This window comes from Protomyctophum bolini (genome assembly GCF_963924005.1).
Source record: "Protomyctophum bolini genome assembly, chromosome: 18".
NCBI lineage: Eukaryota > Metazoa > Chordata > Actinopteri > Myctophiformes > Myctophidae > Protomyctophum > Protomyctophum bolini.
Genome location: NC_137879.1, coordinates 36,205,662 through 36,224,358, shown reverse-complemented (window position 1 = coordinate 36,224,358; position 18,697 = coordinate 36,205,662). Strand labels below are relative to the sequence as shown.

General features: G+C 41.5%; 1 protein-coding gene across 1 annotated transcript; it reads left to right on the top strand.

Annotated features, from left to right (window-relative positions):
• Positions 1-1,000: 1,000 nt before the first annotated feature.
• LOC308333671 (piwi-like protein 1) lies at positions 1,001-16,211 on the top strand (the record flags this gene model as incomplete). Its single annotated transcript, XM_080790126.1, has 19 exons — positions 1,001-1,093; positions 1,912-2,038; positions 2,522-2,736; positions 3,065-3,186; positions 3,303-3,383; positions 4,238-4,435; positions 5,314-5,422; positions 6,333-6,459; positions 7,159-7,276; positions 7,798-7,912; positions 8,642-8,829; positions 9,288-9,360; positions 9,615-9,815; positions 10,762-10,865; positions 11,607-11,677; positions 13,309-13,462; positions 14,458-14,583; positions 15,411-15,558; positions 16,095-16,211. 19 exons carry the CDS (start codon positions 1,001-1,003, stop codon positions 16,209-16,211), a joined length of 2,487 nt encoding a protein of 828 aa, XP_080646252.1.
• Positions 16,212-18,697: the final 2,486 nt, after the last annotated feature.

Below are 18,697 nucleotides of genomic sequence, written 5' to 3'. Positions count from 1 at the left end.
AAACTGCAGACCTAGATACATTGTAAGGGACGCTAGCTCGGCAGTATATTATAATTGATGTTTGGTTATTAATTTCAATCCAAAATGTATGATTATTTTTGTGTGCGCATGTCTTCTCCCACCACAACCCCCCACCACACACACACACACACACACACACACACACACACACACACACCTTTTCAAATGCAGAATAAAAACAAAACTATTGTGAAAAATGGTTGGACGTGCAAGATCGTTGGCAAGGGGACGCTCACTACGGGCGGCAGAGCCAGCGTCTCCTGGACCTGGAATGGTAATGTTATTTCAGATATTATAACTTGGTTTAAAAGTAAATTACTTGTAGTAGAAGCAATGTAGGCCTACTTTACAACCAGAGATGTCACAAGATATTTGTCAGTGTTCACTATTTTATTTATTTTTTTGGGGGGGGGCACTTAAAAGGACTCTACTATGGCATTTGTTCTCAAATTGGGTTCCAGGTTAAATTATCACTTTTCAACTTATCATGATAAAATAAAAATACCACATTTGTTTTTCCCCTACTCAGTCTGTGTCTCATAGGAGGGCTGTGGGCAGTACAGAAACCCGTCCACCAGTGACATCATCAAATCGCAGATTCTTTTTTTAAACATTTTAATTATCATGAGAAGTTGAGAATGCTTGCTTCTATTATCACATTGCAACTTTTCAGGAATAGAAGGCCTTCAGTTTCTATTGGCTTGGATTCCCCATCCATTATTTCACTGGTGCACGGGTTTCTGAACTACCCACAGACAGCCTACGGAGTAGGAAAAAAAACATGTGGAATTTTATCATGAACATTGGTGAGAATCAATGATATGAACGTAGGTTGAAAAGTGGTGAAGTGGTCCTTTTTTTAAGGATGTTTAGTAGATTTGAACTTCCTTCCACTACTTGACACTTATGAAGTTATGAAGCACCTAACTTGAGGAACTGCTAATGTTTTTATTTATTTTTAAGTCCCTGGCTCAACTAAATGGAACGGCAGCAGCTAATCTTCCACCTGCTGGGGCTGAGCTGGTTGGCAGAGAAAGGCCAATATCTCCCCCGGGAGCTGTATCCGCAGAAGGTGCAAAACTGTTACTTTTAGGATTCAAATTTAAAAAAAATGGCAGATCTACAAGCTCAAAATGGTTGCAATGCAACATGTTTTTAGCTTGTTAATGCTATTGTTTGTCTTTTTTTTTTAAACTTTTGTGACACTGTTGAAGTAGGGGTTTAATTTATTCGAGATACAAGGTGCAATGATATCCTACTCTATGCATGCGTTGCAATATATTGCATGTGGTGTTTCCGCTGCTAGTCAGGTTTTGTGATTCTTAAATTCAGGCAAATTTGCATGGACAAGTTGAGTTGTAGTAGCAATTCATAATTGCATAATAGCAATGCTTGGTTAGTTTAATCTCAACATGTTGGAGAGTGGAGACACGGGATCCTACAGTTTACAATATACTTTTAAAGGTAGGGTTGTGATTTCTTTGGTTAAAAAGTTTTATTTTTTCTCTCTAGCATGTCTCTCAGCTCTTCAATGAAGAGAAAATAAATTTTCAGTAGTGTTGCCATTGTTTACTGGCTTCAATTTGATGGTGTTCTATTTCTTTGTCATTAATAATGAGTTGGAGAGAAATGGAGACTCCTGTTACTGAAGAAGAAACACTCTATGGCAATGATTGCTATCAGAATATATATATAGCCATTTATTTAACACTTATTTTAACCAACAAAATGTCACTTACCGGACCGTAACAGAATTGTTCTTCTGTCAGCTTTACTGACCCCCATATCTTAGATTATGATGATATCGTGTCCTAGGTCAAATCTACATGCATGTCGTTTGGAACTTTAAAATAAAAAAAAATTATGTTGTTTCTTTTTGTCCCTGTCGAGACAGTACTGCAGATCTCGGGCGGCTTCCAGAGCATGAAGATTGGAGAAAGAGGACGCCGGCGTGATTATTACGACATGGGAATAAACACCAGACAGGCGATGTTGCATGTCAGAGATTCAAAGTCTGGTCTGTAATATTATGACATTGCATAATGTTTACAATAACGCGTTTTTATATTCTAATGAACAAGCTGGTGGCTTATGTGGTTAAAGGGTGACTTGACTGTTTTATATTCCATTTTGAGGACATTTGAAAATCTCAGACAAGACTTTTCCTTGTTCGTTGGGCCTTGAAAGCTTCACTGCACTAGTCAAGTCTAGTCAAACTCACAATTGACCATTTGCAAACCGTGGCCATCTTGCCATTGGAGTTTGAAAGTGCTCGTTTTCAGAAAAGCAGCATCCTGCTCCATCCGTCCTGCATTACTGTATGTGCAAATTCAAAACGGGTGGTAGGCAGGTATATTTCACTTATAGTTGCCACCCTTCCATTAACTTTATGGCAAGATGGCTGCGGTCTGCATAATGGTCAATCCAGTCCACACCAACGGAGTACACAAGACAAAAAAGTGCTTCCATACATTTTGTTATTCACCACTTGCTTTCCCAGGTTCCACTGGCCCCAACATTACGCTGAAAGCCAACTACTTGCGGCTCCTGTCCCGTCCCCAGTGGGCGCTCTATCAGTACCACGTGGACTACAGGCCGCAGATGGAGGCGAGGCGCCTGCGCAGTGCTCTTCTCTTTCAACACGGCGAGGTGCTGGGCAAGGCGCGCTCCTTCGACGGGGCCCTCCTCTTCCTGCCCCGTAGACTTCACAACAAGGTACTTTTATTAAAGGAAACCAACAACTTGTAGTTTTGTTATTATGGAACCCCATCTTGGTTTTCAACCCTTTTCATACCAAGGCCCTTTTTTTTGGCATTTGAGCCACAGACCACCATTTGATGAGATCTTTGCCTCTCGGACCCAAAACTTAGAATAATTAGTTGTCTAAGATTTTGTCCAGTCCAAGTGTTAAAGATCTATAAGGGTCCATTTGGTTATTAACATCATAGCCTGCTGGGGACCACCTGGAACCCCCTCAAGGACCACTGGTTGAGAACCACTGCGCATAGATCCATATCCCTGTGATGTCTTCACTGGTGTTTAGGAGACGGTGCTGTACAGTGAAACGCGGCAAGGAGAGAAGGTCCAAATAACGGTTACTCTGACCAATGAGCTGCCCCCCACCTCGCCGGCATGCCTGCAGTTTTACAACATCATCTTTAAAAGGTCTGTCCTACACTTCAAAAAGTTCACAAAGGCTATTATTATGATGATTTCCCACGATGTCCGTGAACCCAATGTTGACGCAACTATTTTAATTTCCAATTCTTCAATTTGTTTAGGATCCTGAGAATGCTTAACATGCAGCAGATTGGACGGCACTATTACAACCCCAACGATCCACTCGACATCCCACAGCACAGGTACGGTACGGCATGCATCTCGCTCACCGGACATGGTTTTTACAAGTAATCCCGCTCTATAATAAGAACCCCCTGGGATTAATATATATATTTTTGAGTGGTGCAACCACTCCTATAGAGCGTCGCAGTCCCGCCCCCTTTCATGACGACGACAGACCCAGGAAATGAATCCCAATGCATTTTCCCCATAGACATTTCAAAAAGTATTTATTTAAGATTAAAAAAATTAAGCGTCGTACGAAGCCAAATCGAGTCGTGACAAATCATGACAACAAACACCATATTTTGGACCAAACAAATGATTACAAAGAAGAAAAACAACACGTGTTGTAACCTGCCGTTTTTTTTCTCCATTTTCTAATTCTTTGTTTGGCCCAAAACATTGTGTTTATTGTCATGATTTGTCACGACAAGAGTTGGCTTTGTCCGCGGCGTAAACGTCTTCTGTCACTGATGCACAGCCTAATACACTGACACAGACAGGCCAGGGAGGAGGGCTAGTGAAGTGCAGCACCACTCACTTCAGACAGGTCTGATTTATTTGTATTTTTTACTTTAATCTTTATGGACTCTGAAAGTGTTTTAATTAAGGCTTAATGGCTTTGCGTTTATACAGAATAATAAGGAAGAGCTCTGGTAGTAAGTAGGACAGGACATATGGTTGGTGCCTTGCATGGTTTCCTCCGCCAACGGTGTGTGTGACTGGGTGAATGTAATGAAATGCTTTGGATAAAAGCGCTACTGTATATAAATGCCCCATTTACCATTCATAAGTCATTATTCAAAATCGACCTGCATTGCGGTACAAGGCTGTTCCCAGCCCTAGTTGATGGACCTTTCTTTCTTGTCCAAAGACTGACGATCTGGCCGGGCTACCAGTCCACAATCCTGCAGTACGAGGCGGGCATCATGATGTGTGCCGACGTGAGCCACAAGGTGCTGAGGAGTGAGACGGTGCTCGACATGATGACCAACATGAGGCAGAAGTGTCCAGTGCAGTACTTCAGAGAAGCCTGCACCAAGGAGTTGCTCGGCCTCATCGTCCTAACCAAGTAATACTGTAGTTAAGTAGCTCGACATCTGTTCTGCGCTACTTGGCAGACAGACAAGAGTGCTATGACTATGAGGTGCAGAAAGATTTGACGTTCCATTGGGAGTAGGGCTGGGCAATATGACTTTAACCCATTTAGAACGGCAAGGCCGATTCTTAAAAAGTCTTCTAAATCCTAAAAGTTTGTTTCTATGTGCAGTGGTTCTCAAACTATTTCATGTCAAGGACCCCCAGAATTATATGTAATTGGCTGCGGACCCCCCCATCTGAAAATATGTTGTTCCGGGGACCCTCCAGAAGCAAAGATATGAGTTAAAAATGTTCGGTCTGAAAGAATATAATAGTCAAAGATTTGCAAAAAATAGCAGATCTACAAGCTGTCGAGACTAAAGAGTAACTACAGTTACTGCACGTATGCAGCCAATGCACCAGCACCGGTCGGGGGGGAAAGTAAATGAATAGACCAGGCATTCCCCGATAATGTGGGGACATTCGTATCCAAATGACTTTTTATTTTATATTATTTCAAACTTGCCTCGATTCCGATTAATATTATTCCATTCAAAAGATGTATAATTTTCGGGTTAATTGCCCAGCCCTACAGTAGTAGCGTGTTAGAACTGCTGCTTTGTCATCTGACTGGATCGGCCTTCTCTGAGCATACTTCAGTTTGTGGAAGAATGTTTAGGCCACAAAGATGCAAACTAAAATGGTATAAAATCAGTTTCTCCAGATAAATTGTCGATCACCAATCGAGTCATTTGGAGTAACAATCGACCGATCACAGAGTGGTGGCCGATCGGTCGGATCGAGCGCCTCTAATTAATAATGCACAGTATAAATAAGGTGTGTATTTTTTATTTTTTTTGCCTTCCTCAGATATAACAACAAAACGTATAAGATTGACGATATTGCCTGGGATCATTGTCCAACCAACACCTTCACCAGGGCAGATACGGAGGTCTCCTTCAAGGACTACTACAAGACTGTAGGTTTTCCTTCTGGGAACGACGTGTATTGCTGTAGTTGTAAAGGGCAGTGGTTTCCAAACTTCATGTCAAGGACCCTCAAACTCATTAGCCTGTGGACCCCCATTTGAAGAGATATGCCAGGGACCGCCCCATAAGAGAAGATTTTTACGGCTCTAGCAGTGATTCTCAACCCGTTTGAATGTTTCATTAATCTACGGACCCCCATTTAATGGCATTTCTATCTCTGGGACCCCCCAATTTATATTGTAAATTCAATGTTAATTTAACTGAGTTACAGACCCATAAGGGTCCATTTGGTTCCAAACTATAATTTATCCCCAGACCCCACTTTGGGAACCACTGGTCTCTAGGGAATGTGGACACATTACTGTAATGCTGTAGGGATTGTGTACACAATGTATTGCTGTATAGGGGGAGTGGCAATACTTTATTAATACAAATAAATTGACAGATGCTACAGAAAGCTGTTCACAGAGTGAAGGGGGGAGAGAGAAACTGTCTGTATGTTGGTGAAATAAGCTCTACTGTTTTGTTGTGTGTCAACGTCTTCGATCGGATCGTTAAAAGGTTACATCACTATCATATTCTGATATTAGTCGATAGTCATTGCTATAGAGTTTGTTCAGTAACGGGGGTCTCTCCAGCTCTTTATGAACAGAATATACATTTTCAGGTAAGACCGTTACTGAACAAACGCTCTATAGCAATGAGTACTATCGCGATATAGAGGTTTTTAACACTTATTCAAAGAGAACCACTTGCACTACCTTAAATCGGGAATGATGATGCATTTTCTTTCGCCAATCTTTTTGAAAGAAAACGGTTCACCTATAATGACATGCCCAAAACAAAAAGTGATTACAGGTCTCACTTTGCACTTTCCTAATCATTATATCTTCCGTAAAGCAATATGGCCTGGAGATCCTCTGTGTTGACCAGGCGCTGCTGGTCAGTAATGTGAAGAAGAGGGGTCCTGCAGGGGCACCTCCCCCTGGGCCAGCCATGCTCATCCCAGAACTCTGCTACCTTACAGGTACCAGCCCATGTACACTCTCCTTTGATCTCAGGTCAGAATGGGTTAAACAGTGTAGATTCTAAAAATGTCTTCTACATCCTGACAGTTTTCCATTCTGACCTGAGATCAGATTCTAAAAATGTCTTCTACGTCAGTCGCTCTTCGATTTTTCAAAAATAGCAGACCTACAAGCTCGTAGCGCGCCACCGAGTGGCGTGCTATGAGCTTGTAGATCTGCTATTTTTAGCCGATAACGTAATCCTAACACCAAAAGGGGTTCCTGCCTAAAATGGGTTAAAACTTTGCATGTCAAGAAGGACCCACTAATTAATTTGGCTTGCGGATCGCCCCCCAAAAATGAATTAATGCCAGACAAGACGAGACTTTGTCTTGTTTCAAGAATATTCCAAATTGTTCATTATTTTCTCTCCATTTTGACACGATATTTTGAAAATGTCGGTTGTAAACTGATTTTCATGCTATATTAAGCCCAGACCAATTTTGCCAGGAAGGGAACACCCTCAGGAATCCCACTTCGAGAACCACTGTACCTTTTTTTTAATATAAATATATTTTGTTGTAAGACAGACCATAGCACGTTAGGAAATCGGTTTTGAAAGCACGTTTATTTGTATTGTCTTGAGTTTTCGTAGAGTATCCAGTAGAGTTATAAATATATATATATTTACTTTTCCTTTTGTATGCTATTACCCACAGGTCTGACGGACAAGATGCGTGCTGACTTCAGTATCATGAAAGACTTGTCCAGTAAGACCAGACTGAGTCCTGAGCAGAGAGAGTGTCGCCTCAACCAATTTGTCAACCAAATTAACGAGTACGTCACTTTTAAGATGTATGGCAGAAGTAGGCAGACTTGTTGGTGTGCAATCAAGAGTGCATGCAGCCCAAAGGAAGACTGTGCCATTATATTATATTAGGATAGGAATAGGAAATTAAGTATATTCCTAATCAACAATTCTGTCCTTAGCGCTTTGTTATAAGGGCCCCTCACCTGTGGAATCAACTTCTATTGGAAGTTAGACAGGCTATCTCACTAAAGACTCATTTTTATAGGATGGCTTTTTGTTAGAGCCTTTGGCTAATGCTTGTGCTCATTTGATTGCTTTTGTTTTAAATTGAAATTGTTCTATTTGGTCTGGGTTTCTTTTTATAACATGTGTTTTTTTTGTTGTAATTTGTGTTGTGAAGCACTTTGTAAACTTGCTTTTGAAAGGTGCTATATAAATAATGTTTAGTTCATCTAGATTCTAGAACCAAAGATTTGACAGAACTCTGACCTCATCTTGCTTGGCTGAGTTTTGATCTTTCATACAAAACCTGCTTTTCTTTTTTCAGGAACCCTGAGGTCCAGACAGAGCTGAACACCTGGGGACTCAGCTTCGATAAGGAGCTGCTGACCATGAAGGGCAGAGTTCTTCAAGCCGAGAGGCTTTTCCAGGGTTCCCGTTCGGTGAGAAAGGAAAACATCCTGTCTTTGTACCGTTATTCAACTTCATGCACTAGTTCACCCATTTTGAAATTGTATTTACTATGCTCTGTAATCTTGAGTGTTGAGCAAAATAGAACTCGGAATGGTGCGATTGTTGACGCAGACAGTGGTGCAAAGTAACTACATACAAGTACAGTATAAGTACTTGAGGTAGTTTCACTTTACTGGTGTATTCAATACTTTTGCTTATACTCCACTACATCTCGGATACAAATAGTGTACTTGTACTTTTAGTCCATTATTTGAAAGCTGTAGTTACTTTGTAGATTTGGATTATTACAAAACATAAGTAAACCACTTCAGCCCTACATATATAAAATATAATATTAAATGGATGTGGTGTCAAAAATAATCGATTCAGCAATGCATTGCGATTCGCCTGTGCAGCAATGTCACATAATCACTAATGTGTGTGTGTGTGTGTGTGTGTGTGTGCACACACTTGTCTATTTGAAAATGGCCAATCTCCCATGTGTTGTGAGCTTGTAGAGCTGCTATTTTCAAAATATTTTTTTATACCTAATGCTAACTTGTGTGAAAGGGGACATTCTGCATAATGACTACTTTTACATGTGGTACCTAAAGTATATGTTGATGCCAATACTCAAGGAATTTGTATAACCTTAACGGACTTTTACTTGTAACAGTGTTTCTACATTGCTTGTATTGATACTTTTACTTTACGGGCAGTATGACTACAACCCGACTACAGCCGACTGGTCCCGGGAGATGAAGGGCATGCCCCTCATCAAAGCCCCCCCACTGCAGAAGTGGATCGTGTTCTACACCAGCCGCACCTCCAAGGAAGCCCAGTCCCTTGTGGAGACCATCGGCATGGTCTCTGGCCCTCTGGGCATCCGGATTGACAGACCTACCTTGTGAGTTACTGACAGCCGACCGACGCAACAAGCCCTCACTGGGACAGCATTTTCATGCCACACAAAAGCATAAATGTATCACACTATGACACCTTGTGGTGTGAAGACGTCATAAGATTTCTAGCCATGAGGGGAAAAGTGTCTCAAATGGGGTGAAACAAATGCTGAGCTCAGAGCTTTGACTCAAACGTAGATGTCAAGAGTGGCTGGAACTGATGTTTCCAGTTCGCTCGCGGGCTCCCCCATAGTTGGTGTCCGATGTGTCCTTGCGCAAGACTCTGAACCCCTAATTGCTCCCGATATGCAGGTTGGTGCCTCGCATGGTTTCCTCTGCCGTCAGTGTGTGAATGTAAAGCGCTTTGGATAAAAGCACTATATAAATGCACCATTACCATGTACTCGGCTTTGTTAAAAGCTGAAAGTTTTTTACTTTTTTATAACTTTTTTTTTTTATAAAGGGTGGCTTATGAGGACCGGCAGGAGTGTCTCCTCAGAGCCCTGCAGCAAAATGTTGTGCAGGACACCCAGATGGTAAGTAATAAAATGGACTGGAATTATTTTGCCCGACCACGAATATTACCACTTTACCAGAGGACACCGGGGCTCGAGGTGAGAACGTTTTGCATTCCACTAAACGATGGCAGATTATTATTACTGATCAAAATCTCTGCCGCAATGAATAATTATTGAAATTATAAGCTGTTCCCGGCTGACACTGCTTGGTGACCTGCTGTGTGTACCTGTAATATTACCATGGAACTGTTTTTTTTGGTCCATTCTCATAGGTGGTGGTGGTCCTCCCCAGTGTTAAGAAGGACAAATACGACAGCGTAAAGAAGTACCTCTGTGTGGACTTCCCGACGCCCAGTCAGTGTGTGTTGTCCCGCACCCTCGGTCGGCAGCAAGCCCTTGTGACCATAGCCACCAAGATTGCGTTGCAGATGGTCTGCAAGATGGGAGGGGAGCTGTGGACGGTCGACATCCCGGTTAGTCCCCCGTCGCACAATCCAAATGCTGATACAATGGGAGTCGAATTGGGGAACTATATAGAGCGGCGCAGTCCCTCCCCCTTTCAGAACAACGAACTGCCCCGGAAATGAAAACGCAATGCATTTCCCCATAGGCAGTTTTTATTTAATTTATTTAAAGACCTTTTAAGCGTCGTACGAAGCCAACTCTTGTCGTGACAAATCATGACGACACACACAATATTTTGGACCAAACAAATAATTACAAAGAAGAAAAACTACAAAAAAAGTGTTGTAACCTGCAGTTTTGTTCCATTTTCTAATTCTTTGTTTGGCCCGAAATATTGTGTGTGTTGTCATGATTTGTCACGACAAGAGTTGGCTTCGTACGACGCTTAAAAGGTCTTTAAATAAATTAAATAAAAACTGCCTATGGGGAAATGCATTGCGTTTTCATTTCCTGGGCCGTTCGTTGTTCTGAAAGGGGGAGGGACTGCGCCGCTCTATTGTATGCCTTGTTTCCATTGGCGTCCTTTGTACTTGCCAGCTCCTATTTGATCCGCACACCCTCCTTTACCCCTTTGCCCCCCCCCCCCCTGTGGTTGTGCCCCTCTTCGCACCCATTGGTTGCTGTTTCGCGGTTGGACAAAAATCCTCTCTCCCTACACTACCATTGAAATCAATCAATTTTCTCAATACTTATTTTAAACTTGGTGTCAGTAAAAAGGAACATCACAGGTGCAGCATGGTGACTGGGCATATCATGTTTGTTTTTTAGTTTTTTCTCCAAAAGAGATGTTTTAGCAAATTCAATTTAAACAAGGTGGAAAGAGCCTGCTGGTTAGTCAGCAAGGGACCAATCAGAAGGCTGATGAAGGCAAGGGTAAAAGGAAGTATCAAGCAGTAAACACAAATGCAGCTTCAACGTTTTAAACTTAATCACTGTTTTTTTGTTTTTTTGCAGCTCAAACAGCTGATGGTTGTGGGAATTGACTGTTACCATGACACCATTGCTGGAAAGAGGTCCATTGGTGCTCTGGTGGCTAGCCTGAACCAGGGCATGACCAGGTTAGTAATCATAGTATGCATGTGTAGTCTGAAGAACACCTCTGGCTGCAACTGGTGGTTGATGTTGGCCCCTCTGTCACTGCCTCTGTGAGCGCAGGGTAAGAGTGACTGTCAGTATGTTGACAAGTTGCGGTCACCAAAGCTAGCTTGAAGTTGCAGGTGTTGCTACTGTAGTTTGGACAAAGTAGAGTGCTGAAGAGCAATGGCACCTTCTCTGGAAGCAATATACTTTTCATTCATGTGCAAGATGTTTCTGATATCCATTTAGGGCCGTGCAGTTCAATATTGATATTCATTTTGCATCTACCGGTAGTTGCGTTTATTAATTGCCATTTTACTAGTTCACCTCGTTACGTTTATTAACGGCTATTTTACTAATTTCTGCTGTCAAAGTATGTGGCCGGTAGAGCGGCCGGATGGGAACTGCAAATTTGTGTTGGCTAGTCCTATGTATTCATGTTGACTAAGGGCCGATTCATACTCCTATTTTACCGCTGTTTCGGCGCTGTAGTGCCGAAATGATTTTGGCTCGTCAGAAATTTTCAGTAGCACCGAAGAGGCGACTTTAGGACGGTACCCGCCCCCCCCCCCCCCCGAACCTCAAATGACGTCAAATTGTAGGCTCTACAGCGCCGAACCGACTTTTATTCGGCTCTAAAATAGGAGCATGAATCGGCCCTAACTAAACAACTGCTTGATGATGTTCTTGTCCTAAAATGTCCAAGTGTCTGTGCTTAATAGGTGGTATTCCAAGTGTGTTCTGCAGGACCGAGGCCAGGAACTCATGGATGGATTGAAAATGGCCTTTGTTGGTATGCTCAGGTTCATTGAAATGTTCTGCGTTCACGTTGAAGTCTGACTGTGCTTGTTCGATTCAGCCTATAGCAGTCCGACTCCCATGCCTCCGTTCGACAGTGGTGGAAAAAGTACAAAAATATTTTACTTAAGTAGAAGTACTGATTCTCTACTTGAAAATTACTTAAGTAAAAGTACAAAGTGCCCATTAAGAAAGTTACTTAAGTAAAAGTATAAAAGTACCTCAAATAAAATGTACTTAAGTACAAAAATTTACCCGGCGTAAAATGTACTTAAGTATAAAAGTAAAAATTACAAAGTACAAGTACAAAGTACAAAATACAAAATTATTTTCAAAATGAATACAAAGAAATTAATTTCCAAAATTGTCATCCTGTCAAAAGTGGCTTTATTCCAAAAAATTAAATAGCATACAAATACTGAAAATACAGAACCCCCAACAGCATACATCGTGTTGGGAAAGTTCTTTTTTTTTTAGGAACTATAGTTCAGTTCACAGTTGTTGATTTTTAAAATGAACTAGTTCCGTTCATAGTTCATCATTCCAAATTTTGAACTAAAGTTCATCGTTTGAAAAAAACTATTATAGTTCTTTTTCGTTCTTTTTTTGCTTTAATTTTTATATATTTTTTACATTTTACAAAAATTGCTCTTTTGCAATGTGAAATGCCACCGAATTATTTTTCCTTCTCTATATGGGCTTTTGCATGCTTTTATTGTGAAGGCAAAAGTTTCTGAACGTTCTCAGAGCCTGCATCTCCGCATGCTGGGGTTGGCTGATCTACAAGCTCACAACGTGTCCGGACGCGACGAGTTGTGAGCTTGTATATCAGCTATTTTACTAAAACTCCACTACTGTGGAAGAGAGATGTCTTTTGTTGGCCGTTCGTGGCGATATTATGGACACGTACCTCCTCGAAGCGATAATAACCAACTAAGCTATTGGAAGCTATTTTTCGTGGCACATTATGTGTGTACAACAACAAGTTCCCTCAGTGTTTGTGTTAGGAGTTGGGACAGTGTCTGCTGTCTGTCAGCGTGCATGATCATGCAGTAGCTAGATGCGCGCTCCAGTGACGGCTGAGAAAGATTAGTTAATTTGTGTCGGATAAGGACTTATTGGTTGGTTTTCCGCTAAATATTAAGGCATGGGCGTAAGGCATAAGGCAAGGACAAAAATAAAAAATCCTTCTGCTAAGACTGTGTCTCGGTGAATATCCATGTTGAATGCGTGTGACAAAAAACACAGTGTGTGCGTCTTGCCGTCTTCAAAGCAGGCCAGGCAGCAGAACACAACTCCGCCCCCCTATTATCTGAGAGTGGAGCAGCCCTGTTCAATTCTCAACTGCGCATTCCTCCAGTAAGACAAATATAAGATTTTATTATTTAATTTGTAGCGAGTAACGAGGTGTCCGATTTTAAATATAGCGCATTAAAAGTACGATTTTTCCCTTGTAAATGTAACGAAGTAAAAGTAAAAATACAGCAAAAGAAAAGTAGTCAATAAAAGTACAAATTCTCCAAACTTGTACTTAAGTACAGTAACGAAGTAATTGTACTTCGTTATTTTCCACCACTGCCGTTCGATTTGGCCTATAGCAATTTCCTGAATTGAGTGTTTTTCCAGGTGCACTAAAAGAATACTACAAGTTCAATCAGCAGCTGCCTGCCCGCATCGTAGTGTACAGAGACGGAGTGGGAGACGGCATGCTGGCCAGTGTGGTGGACTTTGAGGTTCCCCAGATGATTGAATCGATCAAATCCATGGGGACCGACTACATGTAAGACCCAAACGTCTCCAAAGTTATACATTTTCCAGTGGTTTGAGTATCCCTAGCCTGGAACTCACCTATGCTTTTTATGGCATAGGCAGCTCCCGGCAGTATCCGCCGGGAGAATATATGCGCAGCTGCGCGACATGAGACTAATTACTTGGAGCGACAGAGAATTGTGTATGTCAATTTTACAAAGGTGCAGACAATCAGAAATCAGCAGAGAGTGGGCTACTCTATGCCGAATTGAAGTGGACTCAGACCCAGACTTTTTTTTCCTCTCTGGAAATAAAAACGTCTGGGTTTCCGAGGCTAGAGTATCCCTGGCTTTGCTTCTAGTTTAGTTTAGTTGCACATTTAGTTAACAACAATACTTTTATATGGAAAAGAACCAATCAAAGCCGGAAATGCAAAAAGAAACACAGAAGGGCTTGTGGAGTGGCCTTCCTAAAAAATCATTAAAGCAGCAGTACATCTACAGTATATTGGCAATAACTAATATAGAAATGTCTAATTATTGTAGTAATGCAATATTTATAGTGATGGTAATGGTTAACACTGATAAATCTAGATTTCCAACAATTGTGTCGCAGTAATATGAATAAAGCCAAATATTATCCACAACGAATAGATTATGGATATCCATAACGAAGACTATTTACATGCACCCGTGTGTATATGTGTATACTATGGGCTATCTTGCGCTACCCCTTATCCCTAAACGTATTCGCTTTTTTTTTTTTTTTTTACTTTTTTTAAAAGACATTTAAAATGGTTCAAATGGCCAATCTACAAGTTCACAACGTGTCCATGTAGATCGGCCATTTGAACCATTTTTAAATGTTTTTCAAAATGGTAAAAAATAGCCATGTTTAGGGATGATGGATAAGGACCCAGAATGTGTGTGCGTGTGCTGTTCACACATCATCATCACGTAATTATCCCAAGTAGTGGGCGTCCAATGTACTGCAAAACTACAAAGCTCATACGAAATTCTGTTCCAGGCCCAAGTTTACCGTGATCGTGGTAAAGAAGCGCATCTGCTCGAGGTTCTTTACCTACATGAATGGCAAGTTGGCCAACCCTCCCCCTGGAACCGTTGTTGACACCGAGGTGACCAGGCCCGAGTGGTAAGTTCTGACGGCAGTATCGCTACACAGTATGTTGATTTAGTCAGTCCTATGAGTAAAATTCCACTTAGTTAGTAGTCACATTTTAGTCGACTACATATCATAAGATTTTAGTCGACTAAATCAGCAGGTGATTTAGTCGACTGAATTGTATTTTGGCTGGCCTTGATGCCGTCGTAATGACTGATTTTACACTTGCACAAATAGCAGATCTACAAGCTCAACGCGTCACACTGAGACTCATTGTGAGCTTGTAGATCTGCCATCTTCAACATTTTTGTCGTTGACAAAATTGTCAATACATTGTCTTTTAGTCGTCATAGCTTGGTTTTAATTTAGTTTCCATTTAGTTTTCGTCAGTGAAAAAAGATAGTCGACGAACATGCCCACACATCTGAATCCCTAGATGACAGAGGCTGCCGGGACTGTTTCATTACCTTTTGACGCATACGCGAAAGTATTTGCGCCTTTTGATCCATGAAAATCCCCCTGAAAATAGTTCCATGGCTTGTTGTCGGACCGAAAAATATGCCACCGTTGCGATCCGGAACAACAGGGCGGTGAGAGCTGCTGTAGTTCAGTTGAAACTACCGTTCAGCCCAGAGCACGGGCCGATTTCGTCATAACGCGACGGCCTCGTCACCAGGTCTGCGACAAATCCGCTATTTCTTTTTAATGAAAAAAACGGTGAATTAAACGCATAAAACAAATGGCGGGTTTAGCATATTACGCAGGCCCAGAAACGTGGATTAAATGGCGTGGAAAGTGGGTCATGCAGTAGAACTTGTTGAATTAAACACCACTTGTTGCAATATGTTTGACTCCAGGTACGACTACTACATTGTGAGCCAGTCTGTTCGCCTGGGCAGCGTCTCCCCTACTCACTACAACGTGGTGTACGACACCAGCGGATTGAAGCCCGACCACGTGCAGCGACTCACCTACAAACTCTGCCACATGTACTACAACTGGCAGGTAAGATGCTCTGTCTGTCTCACCCACATGTACTACAACTGGCAGGTAAGATGCTCTGTCTCACCTATAAGCCGGTCCTTTCTCTCACCTAATCTTCTAGAAATGACTTGAGTAAAACAATTTTATAACCAGAGCTGTATTCACCTTTTGCAACCATTAATGGTCATTGTAACTTTAACTCTTTGTGGTGGCCGGGACAAAGAACGGGTCCGATGCCTCCCCAGGTCAGAATTCTGTCAAACCGTGGGGTGCTGCGGCAGCTTTTTGCTTAATGGGCCGGCTGCCTCATTTCAGCAGCCCCCCATGATAGTATTTCTTTTTCACAGTTACTTGAAATGGTCTGCGCCAGGCCTAAAGCTTGTACCTTTATATAATTGTGACATTTCCCAATGTTTACGCATACAACTACTACTGTACTTACCGGGGTGTATACATGGCGTGTTGGATAATATCTGGGAAAGACAAATATGACCTATAGTCAAGTTGTCTGTGGGGAATGAACATGACATCTTTCCCTGCATTGTGCTTATTTCCAGGGGATCATCAGAGTCCCGGCTCCCTGCCAATACGCACACAAGCTGGCTTTCCTGGTGGGTCAGAGCATCCACAGGCAGCCCAGCCACCACCTGGACGACTACCTCTTCTACCTGTAGAACCATGGCACTGGGCTTTGTGGTAGGGCTGGGCACTATGAAATGTTTTGCTGGGTAAGGGGCTCAATGTGGGGTGTAAAGTAATAGTAATATATATATATATAATATAACAATTTAAAATATTTTAATTTCAATTTTGAACCCAACGAAGCCCTAAGTGGGTGAATTTTTTTTTGTTTCGTGAAGCACGAGAGTGTTATATACTTTATAGGTTTTATTACGTTTCTATGTTTTGTGTTACGGCACCCAATTCTATTCATTTCCCCAATTATTGAGGATGTGTTTATCCTACCCTTTCATTTTCAAATAATTTAAGATGGTTAATTTATTTGGAGACTTCCATGCGGTGTATTCATGTTCACATTTTGGGTGAGATATTGAAGTTTATAATCACTAGTAGATTGTTAACACATTTGAGAGCTTCATGCAGTGTAGACGTGTCTTAATTGTCATTATATTAAGCCTGGCACATACGTACTCCACACGGGAATTACAGGAATTATGCAAAAGCAAGTGACAACGCCGGCACAGGCGGCCGGCCTGGTGAACATGCCGACACCAATAGTCTGCTGTTTCAGTGGTTCTCAAACCTTTTCAAGTCGACCCCTGCCCTGGGGTTGGGGGGGTTGGGGGCGGGGGGGGATGCCACTTTGAGAGCCACTGTTCTGTATTATCAAAGCGGGAGAGAACACAAACCGAATAAGACGAATGAATTCTATTCCCCGTTACTGTATAGAACCCCTCACTGCAATGCACATCATGCTTGTGTCACATAATTATGATTTCCATGTGACTCGCCCCAACGCATGAAACCGATCTTGTGTAGCTTGAGCCGTTGACGTGGAGTGTGTTTCAGGCATCGGTGCATGCTGTCCAAGCATGTTGCATGGGTATACACACACATGCTGTACAGTAGGGCCTATGTATTTTATTAGCTACTGCATATACAATGCATGCGTATACTGTTCCATGTATTTATTCTACTCTATGACTACTGTAGTAAGCCTATGTATTTATTCTACTCTATGGCATATGCAAGGTACAGTAGGCCTATGTATTTTATTCTAACTCTGATTACATTCTGTACAGTATAGGCCCATGTATTTTATTCTACTCTTATGACATACAATGTACAGTTGGCCAACTTGGCCTATGTATTTTATTCTACACTACTGCATGAATAAACGATCATTTTGTGCTGGCAAAACGTCGATTAATGTACTTTTCTTGTCCATTTTAAATATCTTATCAAGGTTGTACTTGTTACATCTTGTGTATACAGGTACATAAGAGTAACGCCCTAACCACACCAAAGGGTCACCATGCAACTCCTTGGGTCCAAACGGTTGCAAGGAGTTAACGCTATAAAACCGCCTTGACCCTTTGGTGTGGTTGGGGCTCAATTTAGTTTGGCTTCCTTCAGACAGTGGATACGTTTACATGAAGGGTGATCATTCCGAATAAATACTTCAGAATAAAATGCATCCGATGTAATGTTTTAACTGCTCATGTAAACGTAGCCAGTGCAGCAGCATAGATGACGTAACATTCGGAACAACAAAAATGCAGCAAGCACAGCAAATATCCGTTTGCTTTTGACAGACAGTTTGACATTTGCGGCCCAGTCAGTGTCAAGTTGATCTAAACTAATCGGTGCTTCTCAAAGTGCGGTCTAAAAGTCTGTTTAACCTCTTTAACTCTATATTATCAAATGTAAAATATCCAATGCATTACTACATAAAAACCAATACGATAGGTCACAGGGCTACTACAGAGGTCTAGTTAATGAGTAGTTTGGTCAGACATTGAAAATAGTTTTTTGATTACTTATACAGTTCGAATACCATTAGCTGGAATAGTTATTGAGACATGTCGGACTATGATCTGTCTAGTAATAATAGAAACGAGACTATGTAAAATTACTATCAAATCACACATGCCCAATTAGGGGCTTTTTTCCACTTAATTTTTATTGAAGAAAATGCAGACAAGAAAAAACAAACGAGACTATATGAAAAGAGAAGCAAAGACAAGGCTGCATTTTTCATATTGCAAAATACATTCACTGAAATCCTATTGCAATATCGCTATAGGCTGAGAGAGATCCCACTTTTCCCACTTTTTATAGAATTTATCCTCTTGTAGTCCAAGTATGAATGTTAGTTTTTCCATAGCATACAGTTCCTCAATGTCCATCCATTGATCTTTCGTTGGTGGGTCCTGTTGGCACCAGCGTCGTGTGATCACTTTTTTACTTGTTACTAAGAGGATCTTGATTAAATATTTATCATGTATTAGAAACTCTTCAGGGATATTTCCCAACAGTAGAAAAGAAACGGTCAGAGGTATCTTAAAACACAGCCCAATTTGTGGCTTTATTGCCGTAGTTAAAGCTCTAAAAGTAGTCTACAGGAAGTTAGTTTATTAAAAACTCAGAGGTTGCTTCAACAACTGGCCACGGTCCCTTAATTATTTGTATTTTAAAG